Source organism: Hypanus sabinus, chromosome X1 (genome assembly GCF_030144855.1).
Source record: "Hypanus sabinus isolate sHypSab1 chromosome X1, sHypSab1.hap1, whole genome shotgun sequence".
NCBI classification, from domain to species: Eukaryota; Metazoa; Chordata; class Chondrichthyes; order Myliobatiformes; family Dasyatidae; genus Hypanus; species Hypanus sabinus.
In genome coordinates this window covers 38636998-38653687 of record NC_082738.1, presented here as the reverse complement: position 1 = coordinate 38653687, position 16690 = coordinate 38636998, and the positions used below count along the sequence as shown (strand labels likewise).

Here is a 16690-nt window from a genome sequence, read left to right as displayed (position 1 = left end):
TAACAATTTATAGAAAATGGACTCACTTTCAACAAACATTCATTCATGTTCTTGATATTCATTATTATTTATTTTTGTATTTGCAGATTGTTCTTTTCTGCACTCTAGTTGAATGCCCTAGTTGGGCGGTCTGTCGTTGCTTGTTACTGTAATTATTCTATGGATTTACTGACTAGGGCCTCAAGAAAATGAATCTCAGCATTATATATGGTGACATTTTGATAAGTTTACTTTTAACTTTAAGAAAAAAAACTGCTAGTATGCAAGAATTTGTAGAGTCAACTGCACTACCACCAGATTTGACTTCATGAACAGCCATGTTAGGGGCCTAAAAAACAACTCGAAAACATGATCAGCTGCTGATTATTCCTTGTCACAAACACAGCTTATGCAAGATTACAAAATAATTTCTTTGTAACTGCCCAGAGCAAAATAAAACAAATGAGTAAATAAAGTTGATGCCACAAATTTAGATTTTGAATTTATGGAATTATTTGAAACTTTAAAAATAATTTTTGCAACTTGTGCCAACATACCTGTTTGTGAGAAGCTTCTCGTACATTGAGAATTTTCCCTCTAAGAGGAAACACACCATATCTATCCCGTCCAACAACTCCCAGACCTGACACAGCCAATGTCTTGGCTGAATCTCCCTCAGTTAGGATGAGAGTACAACCATGAGAATGCTTAGTTCCTGGGAAAAGGAAATTGCATTGTGATGATCACAATAAAACTTGTATCAAAATATTAATTTATTGGGCAATGGAGATCTTAAAAAAAAAAAGCAATATACATTTCCAAATGGACAAAAATGGTTGAGAAAAAAAAAAAGGAGATGCATAGCAGGTATAGGCAAGTAGAATACAAAGCTTGTATGTGCCTGTCAGGATAAAAGGTAAAGATAACATGCTTAGGGAACCTTCGTCTTCAAGAAATATTGAGGCCCTGGTTAAGGGGGAAAAAAAAGGAGGTACATAGTATGTATAGGCAGGTGTTTATGCAGTTTAGGAAATGCAAGAGAACACTTAAAGAAATCAGGAAGACTACACAAAGACATAAAGTTGCCCTAGAAGACAAGGTGAAGGAGAATCCTAAGGGATTCTACAGGTATTTTAAAAGGATTGCAAAGAACAAAATTGGTCCTTTAGAAGACCAGAATGGTAATCCATGTGTGGAACCAAAACAGATGGAGGAGATCTTAAATGAATTCTTTGCATCTGTATTTACTCAGGAGACGGATACAGAGTCTATAGAAGTGAGGCAAAGTGGCATCAACTTCATGGACTCTATACAGATTAGAGGAGGTGGCGTTTGCTACCCCGAGGTAAATCAGGGTGGATAAATTCCCAGGGCTCGACAAGGTGTTCTATGGGAGGAAAGTGCAGAAATTGCTGGGGCCCTAGCAGAAATATTTAAGTAATCTTTAGGGACAGGGGACGTACCAGAGGATTGGATGATCGCCAATTTTGTTCTGTTGTTTAAAAAACTCTAAACATAAACCTGGAAATTATAGGCTGGTAAATCTGACATCAGTTGTGGGAAAGTTATTGGAAGGTATTCTAAAGGACTGGATATACAAGTATTTGGATAGACATGGACTGATTAAGGATAGTCAGCATGGCTTCGTGCATGGTAGGTCACGTCTTAAGAGTTTTGAGGAAGTCACCAGGAAAGCGGATGAAGGCAAGGCAATGGATGTTGTCTACATGGCCAAGGCACTGTACGGGAGGCTGGTCAAGAAGGTTCAGTCACTTGGCATTCAAGATGAGGTAGCAAATTGGATTAGACACTGGCTTTGTGGGAGAAGCCAGAGTGGTAGTGGAAGGTTGCCTCTCTGGCTGAGGCCTGTAACTAGTGGTGTGCTACAGGGATTGATGCTGGGTCCTTTGCTGTTTGACATCTATACTAATGATCTGGTTGATAATGTGGTTAACTAGATCAGCAACTTCTGGATGACACCAAGATTGGGGGTGTAGTGGACAGTGAGGAAGGCTATCATGACTTAGAGGGATCTGCATCAGCTGGAAAAATGGCAGATGGAATTTAATGCAGGCAAGTGTGAGGTTTTGTACTTCAGATGGACCAACCAGACTAGGTCTTACACAGTGAACATCAGGGTACTGAAAAGTGTGGTAGAACAAATGGATCTAGGAATACAGGTCCATAATTCATTGAAAGTGGAATCACAAGTAGATAGGGTTGTAAAGTTAGTTTTTGGCACATTGGCCTTCATAAATTTATGTACTGAGTACAGAAGATGGGATGTTATGTTGAAGTTGCGTAAAAAGTTGATGATGCCTAATTTGAAGTATTGTGTCCAGTTTTAGTCACCTACCTACAGGAAAGATGTAAGCAAGGTTGAAAGAGTACAGAGAAAATTTTCAAGAATGTTGCCAGGTCTGGAGGACCTGAGATACGAGGAAAAATTGAATAGGTTAAGACTATATTCTTTAGAACATAAAACATTGAGGGGAGACTTGATAGAGGTAAACAAAATTGTGAGGGAGATAGGATAAACACAAGCCAACTTTTTCCTCTGAAGTCAGGTGGAAAAGTCAGGTCATGAGTTAAGGGCGATGGGTGAATAGGAGGGGAAACTTCTTCACATCAAATGGTCATGAAATTGTGGAATGAGCTGCCTGCACAAGTGGAGCATGTGAGCTCGATTTCAATGTTTAAGAGAAGTTTGGATAGGTACATAGATGGTAGGGAAGTGGCTCCGGAGCAGGTTGACGAGAGTAGGCAGTATAAATGATTTTGGCATAGACTGGATGCATCAAAGAGCCTATTTCTGTGCTGTACTTATGATATTAATACTTTTTCCTTACAGTTAAGATTACTATATTTAGTATTAAGTGAGCATAACAATTCAAATCTTTCAAACCTATAAACTTCCTCATTAAACATTCTTCACATACGTATCAATTCTAAACTTAATTGTTAATAATGTCATGCTAGTGCCAAGAGCCCCAAATAAGAAGAATTATTGTACCAGCATCATTAGCATCATCCAGTTTTGGAATTCCCTTGATCTTGGTTTGTTTTGCTCCTGAACATTTTTTATTAAGCATATTTTGGGCTTTAAACCGAACCCAATTCAGGATGCTTTCAATGATACCACAGGTCATCACCTACAACAAATACATAAAATTATTTGGTGAAATAAAATTCTGCCACGAGGATAAGTTTTAATAAACCAAAGCAATTAAGGCAGAATAATTTGATTTCCCATCAAAAATGAGTTTCCAAATTTGCTGTTTAAGTGATGACACAGCTTCAGTGAAGTTCAAGCAAATTGTGCAAATCTAAAAATGCAGTTATGTATCTAGTTAAAAATATAACATACCGCTTTGATGAACTTCTCAGATAATACACATCGTGAACCAAAATTCTTTGCTTGAAGAGTCATGTTCTCTTTAGTCTGGGAGTCAAACGTTGGGTTTTCAATCAAGCTATTCACAAAGACCCAGAGGTGATTCTTTACCTGTCACAATCAAATTCACAACTTAATACAGATACTTTTTCTGTCTTAAAGAACAGATAAATTAGTGCAATCAAAATGCTCAAGTCATAAAAAGCAAAACCAATACATCACTACCAAGCTTTATGAAAGGAAGATTACTGTAACCAGCAACTCTGAAGATTAAAAACCAAGACATTCAGATGGCAAATTGAGAAGGTAACTAAGACTAGTCATCATTCTGTAGCTCTATTTTGTAAAGATTAGTATGCAACTTTATTATTTCTAAAATGGAGGATTTTTCAATATTATGCAAAGTTATCAGATGCCTAGTGATTGCCTTTGAAACGTTGGTAGAATATTGCCAACCCTGAAAGTGAAGATTGAAGAAATTAACACTATATTAGATACAGCTAAAAGATGCAATTCACTTAAAAAATTAAATGTTACCATTCTGCATTTTGGGCAATTCTTACCTGGAATGGTTTCACTGTCACACCACCTTTATTCTTCTTTTTTACAACCTCAATTAATTTGTTAACCAATTGGTCAGTGACATAGTCAACATGTCGGCCACCCTGAAAAAAAGAATCAAACACTTAAGTGCTCTGCAAGTAATGCCCTCAGACAAATGGTACTTAAGTTCTGAAATTCACTAAAACACTTAAGTGAGACTTTGGGGTACTATCGGTTTAAAAGGATAATGAAGGCCAAATCCAGTGGTCTTGTTACCAATATTTCCAAAAACCCTGAAGCTAAAAGCACAACAAATGTTGCACTTTATAAGTATTAAGTAGAGGTCAAGGCACAACTGCACAGGCGCGTGAATGTCAGCGAGTTTCAAAAGACAGCTTTATAGAGCGGGCCTCAGAGTAGGAGGGCTTTGAATCAACGGGGCTTCAGCTATAATAGGTTGAAGTAAGTTAACTCATTTGTGAGGAATAGGAAATATGTCTGCGAGGCCTGTGTTCTGTACTGGGTGTTGGATGTAAGATGTAAGATGTCCAGCCTCCCACATCTGCGCCAGGTGGTTTGAGTTGCAACTCCTTAGGAACTGGGTTAGGGAACTGGAGATACAGCTCGATGATCTTTACCTGGTGAGGGAAAGCAATGAGGTGATAGAGAGCACCTACAATAAGTACTCCTGTTTGAGTACTATTGGGGGCAGGAGGGATGACCTATTTAGCAGTAGCAACAGAGGTACAGTCTGGCCCTGTGGAACCTCTTTTGGGGTAGGTGTGACCCGTACAACAAGGATGGATTTGCACTTGAATCCGAGAAGGGGACCAATATCCTGGCAGGGAGGTTTGCTAAGGATATTCGGAGAGTTTAAACTAGAATTGCTGGGGGGTGGGAACTGTACTGAAGAGACGGAGGAAGGGGAGGTTGGCTCACAAATCGAGAAAGCTTGTAGACAGTGTGAGAAGTAGGATAGATAGGTGATAGAGAAGGGATACGCTCAGACTGATGGCTTGAGATGTGTCTATTTTAATGCAAAGAGTATCATGAACAAAGCAGATGAGCTTGGAGTGTGGATCAGTACTTGGAGCTATGATGTCGTGGACATTACAGAGATGTGGATGGCTCAGGGGCAGGAATGGCTACTTAAGAGTGGCAGGCTTTAGTTGTTTCAAAGGACAGGGAGAGAGGGGCAAGAGTTGGGGACGTGGCACTGCTGATCGGAGATAGCGTCACAGCTTCAAAAAAAAAAGAGGAAGTCATGAAGGGATTGTCCACCGAGTCTCTGCGAGTGGAAGTTAGAAACTGGAAGGGGGTCAATAACTTTGTGTTTTTTTTTTTAAGACCACCCAATAGTAACAGGGACATTGAGGAGCAGATAGAGACACAGGTTCTGGAACAGTGCAATAACAGGGTTGTCGTGGTGGGAGATCTTAATTTCCCAAATATTGATTGGCATCTCCCTAGAACAGGATGTTCAGATAGAGTGGAGTTTGTTAGGTGTGTTCAGGAAGGTTTCCTGATAAATATGTAGATAAGCCTACAAGAGAGATACTTGATCTTGATCTGGAAATGAACCTGGTCAGGTGTCAGGTCTCTCAGTAGGGCAGCATTTTGGAGATAGTAATCACTATTCTACCTCCTTTACCATAGCATTGGCGAGGGATAGGAGCAGACAAGTTAGGAAAATGTTTAATTTGAGTAAGGGGAAATATGAAGCCATCAGGCAGGAACTAGGAAGTATAAACTGGGAACAGATGTTCTCAGGGAAATGTATGGCAGAAATGTGGCAAATGTTCAGGGGATATTTGCATGACATTCTGCAAAGGTACTTCCAATGAGACAGGGAAAGGATGGTAGGGTACAGGAACCATTGTATACAAATGCTGTTGAAAATCTCGTCAAGAAAAGCTTATGAAAGGTTCAAAAAAACTAGGTAATGATAAAAATCTAGAAGATAAGGCTAACAGGAAGGAGCTTAAGAATGAAATTAAGAGAGCCAGAAGGGGCCATGAGAAAGCCTTGGCGGACAGGATTAAGGAAAACCCCAAGCTGTTCTACATGTCAAGAGCAAGAGGACAAGAGTAGAGAGAACAGGACCAATCAAGTGCGACAGTGGAAAAGTGTGTATGGAACCAGAGGTGGTACTTAATGAAAACGATGTTTCAGTATTCACTATGGAAAAGGACCTTGGCGATTGTAGGGATGACTTACAGCAGACTGAAAAGCTTGAGCATACAGACATTAATGAAGAGGAAGGGCTGGAGATTTTGGAAAGCATCAAGTAGGATAAGTCACCAGGACCAGATGAGATAAACACCAGGCTACTGAGGGAGGTGAGGGAGAAGATTGCTGAGCCTCTGGCAATGATCTTTGCATCATCAATGGGACAGGAAAGGTTCTGGAGGATTGGAGAGTTGCAGATGTTGTTCCCTTGTTCAAGAAAGGGAGTAAAGATAGCCCAGGAAATTATAGACCAGTGAATCTTACTTCAGTGGTTGTTAAGTTGATGAAGATTGTGAAAGGCAGGATTTATGAACATTTGGAGAGGCATAATATGATTAGGAATAGTCAGCATGGCTTTGTCAAAGGCAGCTCATGCCTTACTGGCCTGAGTGAACTTTGAGGATGTGACTAAACACATTGATGAAGGTAGAGTAGTAATGTAGTGTATATGGATTTCAGCAAGGCATTTGATAAGGTACCCCATGCAAGGCTTATTGAGAAAGTAAGGAGGCATGGGATCCAAGGGGACATTGCCTTGTGGATCCAGAACTGGCTTGCACACAGAAGGCAAAGAGTGGTTGTAGGCAGGTCATAGTCTGCATGAAGATCAGTGACCAGTGGTGTGCCTCAGGGATCTGTTCTGGGACCCCTTCTCTTTGTGATTTTTATAAATGCTCTGGATGTGGAAGTGAAAGGATGGGTTAGTAAATTTGCTGATGACAGAAATGTTGGGGGTGTTGTGGATAGTGTGGAGGGCTGTTCAGAGGTTACAGCTGGACATTGATAGGATGCAAAACTAAGCTGAGAAGTGGCAAATGGAGTTCAACCCAGATAAGTGTGAGGTAGTTCATTTTGGTAGGTCAAATATGATGGCAGTATATAGTATTAATGGCAAGATTCTTGGCAGTGTGGAGGATCAGAGGGATCTTGGGGTCAAAGCTGCTGCACAGGCTGACTGTGTAGTTAAGGTATACCGTGCATCGGCCTTCATCAACCATGGGATTGAGTTCAACAGCTGAGAGGTAATGTTACAACTGTATAAACCCTGGTCAGACCCCACGAGTACTGTACTCAATTCTGGTCACCTCACTACAGGAAGGATGTAAAAACTATAGAAAGGGTGTAGAGGAGATTTACAAGGATGTTGCCTGAATTGGGGAGCATGCCTCAGGAGAATAGGTTGAGTGAACTTGGCCTTTTCTCCTTGGAGTGATGGGAGGGCGAGAGGTGACCTGACAGAGGTGTATAAGATGAGAGGCATTTATCTTGTGGATAGTGAGAGGCTTTCCTCCTCAGGGCTGAGATGGCTAACATGAGAGGGCACAGTTTTAAGGTGCCTGGAAGTAGGTACAGAAGAGATGTCAGGGGCAAGTTTTTATTATGTAAACATAAAGAGTGGTGAGTGCATGGAATGGGCTGCCGGCGATGGTGGTGGAGGCGGACACAATAGGCTCTTTTAGGAGAAGCTTGGATTGGTACAAGTAGTTTAGAATAATAAGGGCTATGGGTAACCCTAGGTAATTTAAGTATATGTTTGGCACAGCATCGAGGGCCAAGGGGCCTGTATTGTGCTGTAGAGTTTATGTTTCTAAATGCAATCTATTATAATGAAAAAAAGCTTTGATATGTCATTTTTACTTTTTCTAAAAACATCAACTCCAAAGTGGAGTTACAATTTCACAGGCAACAAATAAGCTATTATTTTTGAGTCAGAGTCTGCTGATATTTCTTCAAACTATTGCCTGATTGAGATCAGTTATCCCAACGTAATAAGTTAAAACCGCAGACCTTTGAAGTTTGTGTGGTTCAGTCACTTCACTAATCACAATGAGCCAACAGGAGAACCACTGATGATTCTATTAAGTATCTGAATTACAGTCTAAATTAGTTACCTTTGTGGTAGCAATGCTATTTGCAAAGCTTATCTGCTGGAAGCCTTTCTCACTCATCGTCACACAGACTTCCCATCTTTCGTTAACAACTTCATGCACTATTTTGAGTGGGTTGCCCACTTCATCCACTTTGCCACTTATGTAAAGATCCACGTAACTGCGGAATCCAGAAACCTACAAGTAGTGCAGGATGATGGCATCATTATGGTCTATTTAAGAAAATTATTTTGCTTAAATGCATTTAAGCCAATATCCAGAAAATTACAAAACCATTTATTTACTCTTGCACTGATATTTTTTAAATAGGAAGAAGAGTGCCATATATCAGAGTTCTCAATGTCTAAACTGTTCACCTCCCTTCTTATTGTCTATTGTCTATTATTCAAGAAATTACAGGTTTAAAACTAATGTAAATGGCACAAAATAACCATTCTGGGATTATCTGTAGTGAAAAGAACCAAAGCATTATTTTACTACTCAATATAAATATGCATAATCCACTGTACATGTATAATAGTAAAATTAGAACAAATCAACACAATTACAAAACAAGCACAAATCCCCTTACAATTTCCTGAGTGTGATACATTAAAAAACATTTGACCTCAAATATGTATACTGAGAATTAAATATCCAGTCTATTATATGAAACGTACAGGTAACTTTTTGCCATTTAGGAAAACTTTCACCCCTTTGCAGGTGCCAGCAATATCATATGCTCTTCTTGACATAATTGCCACAATGTCTTTATCAAGAGTTTGCATTTTGAATTTAGGGAGATCAGGTTGAAAGGTGATACAAGTGTAATCATCACCATCAAAATGCTTGATTTTAGCCTCTTGTGCCTCACCCATATTGTTCTTCCAGGTCTACAGAAGAGAGCAAAATAAAATTAGGAATTCAACCCTTGATTAAATGCAATAATATCTTAAAAGTTCATTTATGAAGATTGTAATTGAAATGTAATTAAAACAACAGCTGTTTATTATCAAAATTTAAATAGGTAGACAGTGAGGGAAGCCACTTAACAATTTGACTGAATAGTTTCCACACAAAACACGAATCCTTCTAATCAAAAAGAGTTGCAGAGGCTCAGTAACTGAGTACAGTTCAAGCTAAAGTTTTAAAATATTCAGCTTTAAATGACATAAATCAATGGTACGTCTGATCATATTGCATAGTAGGCTGGAACAATCTATGTACTATTGAATCAAAGATAAGTTTTAGTAGGGGGAGTGGACTTGGGAGTAAGGTTCAGCAATGATCTTGCTGCCGTATGGTGAAAAAAATTAAGGGCCATCTAAACCACCTTTCCTCCTGATGATCGTAACCCACTAAAAATGTGAACATAGATAAAGGTTTCATTACTTAGCGCAAAAAATCTTTAAGGGTACATCCCCTAGCTTCTTTACACTGAATACTAAATATTAAAAGTTCTATGTAAATACAGGTGTCCCGTTTTTCTAACGTTCGCTTTACGACACCTCACTGTTACGAAAGATCTACATTAGTTACCTGTTTTCGCTAACAGAAGGCGTTTTCACTGTTACGAAAAAAGGCAGCACGCGTAAGTCAGCGGGCGAAAAAAGGCAGCGCATGCACCGAGCCCCCAAGCTCCTCCCCCAGAACTGCATTCTTGCCAGCATGGCTTAAACACGTGCCTGTGAGCATTTTAACTTTATGTCGATTTATTTTGTGCATCCATTAGCAAGATGAGTTCCAAGGTATCAGAAAAGCCTAAAAGAGCGCGCAAGGGTGTTACAATTAGCGTAAAACTAGGTATAATAAAGCGTTTTGATCGTGGTGAACGAAGTAAGGACATGAATTTGGCTAAGGGTTTGTGGAAGTTGACGAAGATGATGTTGAAGAGGTTCTGGCATCCCATGACCAAGAACTAACAGATGAAGAGCTGATACAATTACAAGAGGAAAGGATAACAATTGAAGCCGAATGCACTAGCAAAAGTGAAGTCGTCCAGGAACTAAAGGTGAAGCAACTGCGTGAGATTTTTGCTGCGATTGACAACGCTGCAATGATTGCAGAAAAGTATGACTTTAATTTTGAAAGGGTACGTAGGTTTAGGGCATATTTGCAGGATGGTTTGAGTGCTTACAAAGAACTGTATGATAGAAAAATGCGCGCAGCTAAGCATACTGTTGTTTTTCAAGCCTTCCACAGCAGATGATTAACCTTGACCTTCGACATTGAGGCAGGCAGACAGACATAGATGACCTGCCTGCCCTGATGGAAACAGACGACGATGAGATGACATCCCAGTCTCCTCTACCTCCCATCACCCCAACCTCCAACGACTCAGCCTAACACACCATCATCAGTGTGCTCGCTGTCTTCCCGATTCCGGTAAGTGAAACTACACAGGACGTACATTCTTGATATAGGCTGTGTATTTTTATGTGTTATTTGGTATGATTTGGCAGCTTCATAGCTTAAAGGTTACTGGAAAGAGTGCTTCTGCCAAGAGCGCTTGCGCCGAGTATTTTTGCCGTGAGTGCTTGCGCCAAGTCTTTCTGCCGAGAGCGCTTGCATGAGATTTTCGCTACGGTGGACAGTGCTGCAATAATTGCAGAAAAGTATTCCTACTTTATATAGGCTGTGTATTTATCAGATCATTTCTGCTTTTACTATATGTTTACCTGTTTGAAACATTTCTTGTACTCCTTACAAGCAGTTTCCACAGTAAACTTTGTACTGAAAATGTTGCAGAGCTTTGCACCATAACCATTTCGCCCACCTGAAAAGGGAAATTATCTCTAGTTAATTTAAAAAGACATAAATTGATGCCAAAAGTTGCAACTTACAAAGACATTTTATTATTTGTGTTACTTAGAGTATCATACATAGGGCAGTTAAGCATTAAATCCAAATATAGATGAAACAAATAAATATGGAAATTACATTGATATGACAGTTTTCTGTACAGTTCCCCTGGACAAAAACATTAGTTTTAGGCTGGCTTTTCTATTCTGATAGACATGCAATGAAATTGCTTTCGTAAGCTTACATTTTAATTATATTTCGTTTATTGGTTAGAATGATCATGTGAATTTAAATTTTAAACTGAATTCAAAATAGTTTGCAATTTGAAAAGCTACAAATGATTTCTATCTCATACTTAAAATAGTCATCATATTCATTATTACTTGAAGTTCGAAGTTCAATCTCACCAGTGACTTTCTTCTGATCATCATCATAGTTGCTGGAGGTCAGTAGCTGGCCAAAAATGAGATTAGGAACATAAACCTTCTCCACTTTATGCTCCACAACAGGAATCCCCTTTCCATTATTCCATATAGTAATTGTATTGTTCTCACTGTCATAGAGAAAACAGTTATTTTGCTTGCTATAATACACTCTACTTATTGTACCATTGTAAAGATTCCCAGTGGAATCCTTACAGAAAATGGCTAGAGTACAAAGAAAATGGAGTGCACATATTTCTTGTCCTGGACAGCACAATTACCAGAGGACCTAACAATATCTAAGTATGCATAATCAACTAAAGAGAATTAATGTTAATGTTGGGAAATTACAGGCAAGTTAATACATCACCTGCATTCTATTATGCACATTTAATTTACAAGACATAATTAATTTACTATTTCATGGGTACGGTTCTACTATATTTTTGTAATATATCCACTGCTTTGGACTGTGTCAATGGAACAAGTTCACAGCCAAAGAATTAGAAAACAATTTGAAGATATAAATGATTTGGGATTACACTTTGTCTGAAGAGTGGGCACTATTTAATTTTTGAGGTCATCTGACACTATTGCCCTCTAAACCAATGTACATTTTGTAATTAGCTTTAAAGCAATACTTTGTTCACTCATCAACATGTTCAAAACATTTTGGGAAAAAAACAAAGGATTTCAAAATAAATTTCAAATGACTTACGGATCAATGGTGATTTTGATGCAGGACATATTTTTATCTCTCTGCTTGTTATCAGCCGCATTCACTAGTTAAACAAGACATGAAGTTAATTTGCCATTGTAACTTTGTAGCACAAATTTAGAAAGGTAACATAACTATTCCCCACCTACCTAAAATTTCATCAAATATCTTGTATAAACCAGGAACAAAGGTCACTTCTCTGCAATTTAAACCAATTTCTTCATCATACACCCACATTTGCTGTGAAGAAATAGAGAAACATCATTTGTACCCATAGCTGTTATTTTCTCATCTCAAAATGAGCATTCATAAAATTTATAAATTCAGCAGCCTGGAACAAGGAGAGGTCAGTGCGAAAAAGAAATTTAGCAAATTTCTGCTGCTGATTAGTGTCAGTGTGCAGCTTTGAAAAAAAAAACATGTGGACATTACAGCAAGACAAGCAGACCTAGTGTCACAACATAAAACATGAGATTTATAAGGGGGGGGGGGGGGGGAGGAGGCTACCCTTAGACAATATCTTTAATTCCCTCCAAGGAGAAGATGGGTTAACAGCATGTATTTGCTATTCATGCACTCCTGCAAATATACACCATTTGATCTCAATTCTCCCTTCAAGACTGATGTCAAGTAAATTGTTAATACTGAAATACCTTTGAAAACGGAAAAGCACAAGGATAAATCACTAGATCAAAATAAGATAAAATAGCTCCAATCATCTTGAACGGAAATTAAATATTTTCTTAAAAGATGAGTGATGACCATATTTTGTGATTCATTAATTCATCAATTAACAATCTGAAGATCACAAACAAAATAGTGGATGAGTTTGTACAACACCAAAAATATTACTTTAGTAGTTTACATTAATTGTAGACAAGTTAAATCTTTACCTGTGAAACAGGTTCCACAGAGCCAATATAACTGTCTGGACGGAGCAAAATATGCTCTAGCTGTGTCTTCTTCTGGTAGATTCTTTCCACAGACAATCTTCGATCATCACCTTTCTTCACCTTAGTGACCTGATTGGGAAGCAACGGCTGTGGAAAGACAAAAACAAATTAGAAACGTTAATAGCAAAGTAAATACAAATACTTTGTCACCAAACAATTGATTCTAGAGCGTACAATCATCACAGTGATATTTGTTTCTGTGCTTCGCGTTCCCTGAAGTACAAATCGAGGTAAATATAATAAAAATTTAAATTATAAACATGCAAATAATACGTACAAAGCAAGCTTTGTCAGCTAAAGTTAGATATTAAATTCACGACTTCAGTGACCAAAACGGATGGGGAGGCTTCTGCAGACTACACCCAACTTCATGTCGTCTGCAAACTTTGCAAAAAATCCATCAATTCCATCATCCAAATATATAACTTAAAACAATCGACCCAACACAGACCCCAATGGAACACTAGTCACCGACAAGAAAAGGCTCTCTTTTTTCCCCTCGCTCTTTGCTGGCCGCTAGTCGGCTAATTTTGCCTGTAATGAGCCCCAGTACATCCCTAGGTTATATTGGTCGTTGACACAAACTGCGCATTTTACTCTCCTTCATGGACACGTTTTTAAAAAAGCTGAATTGCTTTTCTTTTGTATTACCTCAAAATATCATATACAGAAATGGATGTACATGCACATGTACATGTTTTATGGTAAAAACAAAAAAACGAAGTAAATGCCTAAAAGTAAACTATTAATTATGAAAGGACACTGAATTTTGCCAAGACAGTTGTTTACCGTGTGGTACGCCTTTCGATAAGAGAATGGACAAGAAGCAAACCGTTAAAGAACATGAACTCACGTTTGCAAAGCCCTACAAATTATGTTCAATAATTTATTTTAAAGCCGTTCTATTCACACGAAACAAGATTTCTAACTTTTTACATTAAAGGTTCATTTGAGGGGAAATCCCCAGGATAAATCTTAAGCTTTAAAACCGAAATACTTAACTTCTATCCTTGTTTTTAAGATTCTAACTATAAATAGATCCGAGAGGAAGTCTGTTAATTAAGTTATACTTACTCGTAAGGGACTTGAGGCAATATCCATTGTTCCACAGAAAAAAACCTGCTAAGGGAAAATAATTATTTTGTCAGTGTAGACCAAAAAAAGCACAACGCTCCGCGCTCGCGCTCAAACGCTAATGAAATTCAAAAACCTTCGTTCGTCGAACGCCAGTCCAGTTGCTTTTCAGCGCGCTTATACAGCAGCCAATCACAGGAGACGTTGCGCCTCTGTCCTCCTGAGAGCGTTAACGGTTCAGGCTTCAAATATGATTGGACAGTTTGGTTCACTGCCCGATGCGAGATGCATTGTGGAAGTTGTAGTCCACAATTACTTCACGTAAACAGAATAAGATTGAAAAAGATAAACACAAGAAATTCTGCAAATGTTAGAAATCCAAAGAAAAATACACAAAATGCTGAAGGCACCCAAGGGTTTCGGCCCGAAACGTCAACTCTTTCTTTCCATGGATGCTGCCTGATCTGCCGAGTTCCTCCAGCATTTTGTGCATTGCTTAAGATTGAAAAATGTTCCGCTATGGCCCTCAGACTCCGGAGTCCTGTTGGGGTTGGTACAAAGGACTGAACCTGCTATTGGGAATTGCTCTCAGGCAGTAAAGGGGAGAGATGGCCGGAAGCGACGGAGAAGACAAAGGTAGCGAACAGGAAGTGGTATTCAATGAAATGTGGAGGAAGGTGAATAGCAAAATGGTCGATTAAGGATTGTAGTGGTTTATCGTCCACTGATGAAGGCAGTAGACGGGATTGAAATAAAAGGAAGGAAGAGTTTTAAGTTTTTTTCCAATCAGAAACAGGAGAAAATCTGCAGCTGCTGGAAATCCAAATCCAAGCAGAGCAGGCACTCAGCAGGCCAGGCAGCATCGATGGGAAAATTCACAGTCGAGGTTTCATGCTGAGAGTTTTCATCAGGACAGGAGAAAAAGAGATTAAGAGTCAGAGTTAGGAGGTGGGGGAAGGGGAGGAAGAAACACAAGGTGATAGGTGAAACCAGGAGGGATGAATAAAAACACAAAATGCTGGCAGAACTCAGCAGGCCAGACAGCATCTACGGGAGGAGGTAGTGACGATGTTTTGGGCCGAAACCCTTCATCAGGAGTGAAGTAACATGGGATGGTCGAGGGGGGATAAGAAGTGGGGGGAGGGATAAAGTTGAGAGCTGGGAAGTGATAGGCTGGAGGGAAATAGGCTGGGTGAAGGTGGAGAATTATGGGAAATGAGAAGGAAAGGTAGGGCTGGGGGGAGATTATAGTGGGGGGGAAAGAGAGAGAAAGAGAAACAGACTAAAATATAGATAGGGATGGGGAAAGGGGGGGGGCAGGGGTATCAACAGAGGTCTGTGAGTTGAATGTTCAAGCCGGAAATCAATCCTGAAGCCAGTTGGAGTTAGTTTGTTGCGGAGACATGCACCGAGGAAGGATATGTGACTGTAATACCGGGTCTGGGTAAGCATGTGGTCCAAAAGTTTCAGGGCTGAAGAAATAGTAGGTTGGAAGCAGAGAGAGAGCCTCTCGCTGAACTTCCGTCAGAGAGAAGATCTGAACTTCTTCAGTGTAGGCATCACTGGAAGAGGCTTCACAGTAGTGAATTCAAAGGCAACACGAGTAAATCTGCAGATGCTGGAATTTCAAAGGCAAATCGAGTGAATCTGCTGGGAAGTTGATTGGTGATTGGGCTAGAGAAGGGGGGAGCCTGACAGCAGAAGGCAGAAGGCCATTGAAGAGGGTGGAGCACCAGAGGGAGATGATGGGCAGGTAAGAAGAAGGAAGTGGGAATGAGGAATGATGGTGGCAGACATCCCACCCTGCAAAAACTTTTTAGATAGGTAGCATATCCCCCCCCACCTCGGTTGACCTCCAAGGGTCTATATGTATACAGGACATTTGATTATGAAAGAACACAACAATTTATTTGATCACATATTGAAACTATTTACACACACACACATATTCCTTGTTGAGTTTCTTGTTGGCAGTCTCAACCTCAAAGCAGTCTGTGTCAATGAATTTGTTAATTTTGCAAGACATCAGATTCACAAGTGTTTCGTGAGACAACTGAATTCTGTCTTAATGTGACGCACTATGCTGAATGCCCTTTCTACATCCCGGTTAGAATTTGGCAGCACCAAAAGCAGCTTCATCAACTGACAGAACTCTTTGAATCTCAGCTGCCCTGTACTCACAGATTTTACTTTGGACAGCCTCCCCCAGAACTCATCAACTGGCAAACTTTTGTAGTTTGGCACCAGTCCTTCAAGGTTAGTTGAGACATAGGTCACTGTTGCAAACAGTGCAGCGAGCAACACGGTCATTATTTTTGACCCCTATTAGTGTAGTCTGGGGTGAAGTACGTTTAATATTTTCTTTTTTTGGAACACTCTACCATGGCGCTGCAGGACACTAAACTGAACTGATGGAAAATGAAAGAGAGAGAGAGAGAGGTCAACTGTAAAGCCCGCCCACAGAGAAAACGGACAGGTCTACTTAGCACAAAGAGAGACCAATCAGGATTTTTTCTTTCCCGCTCGTTCTCTCCCTCTCTCTCTCTCTCTCACACACACACACACACACACACACACACACACACACACACACACACACACACAGAGAAAGAAAGGGCTGGGGAAGCACCAGAGATGGAGAACAGGCAAACAACTAAATATGTCAGGGATGGGGTAAGAAGGGGAGGAGGGGAAGTTAGAGAAGTCAA

General features: G+C 39.7%; 1 protein-coding gene and 1 long non-coding RNA gene across 5 annotated transcripts in view; one reads left to right on the top strand and one right to left on the bottom strand.

Moving 5' to 3' along the window:
• The window catches only part of top2a (DNA topoisomerase II alpha), a 46273-nt gene extending 31936 nt beyond the window's left edge, over positions 1-14337 (bottom strand). The window contains exons 1-13 of one of the 3 annotated variants that reach the window (XM_059956416.1): positions 14119-14337; positions 13983-14030; positions 12849-12995; positions 12105-12195; positions 11956-12019; positions 11223-11368; positions 10692-10789; positions 8694-8906; positions 8038-8211; positions 3937-4038; positions 3347-3484; positions 2993-3131; positions 537-694 (exon numbers count right to left, since the gene is read on the bottom strand). In XM_059956416.1, the coding sequence (XP_059812399.1) occupies positions 537-694; positions 2993-3131; positions 3347-3484; positions 3937-4038; positions 8038-8211; positions 8694-8906; positions 10692-10789; positions 11223-11368; positions 11956-12019; positions 12105-12195; positions 12849-12995; positions 13983-14009 (1497 nt within the window). In that variant the 5' untranslated portion in view covers positions 14010-14030; positions 14119-14337. Of the gene's footprint in view, positions 1-536; positions 695-2992; positions 3132-3346; positions 3485-3936; positions 4039-8037; positions 8212-8693; positions 8907-10691; positions 10790-11222; positions 11369-11955; positions 12020-12104; positions 12196-12848; positions 12996-13982; positions 14094-14118 lie in introns of those variants that run through there. The other 2 variants (XM_059956418.1, XM_059956417.1) reach the window with 2 other exon arrangements.
• A 149-nt stretch (positions 14338-14486) lies between these two features.
• Positions 14487-16690, top strand: part of LOC132384841 (uncharacterized) — a 47934-nt gene continuing 45730 nt past the window's right edge. Inside the window, exon 1 of one of the 2 annotated variants that reach the window (XR_009509012.1) lies at positions 14487-14618. This is a non-coding gene — a long non-coding RNA (uncharacterized LOC132384841). Of the gene's footprint in view, positions 14660-16690 lie in introns of both variants that reach the window. The other variant, XR_009509013.1, reaches the window with a different exon arrangement.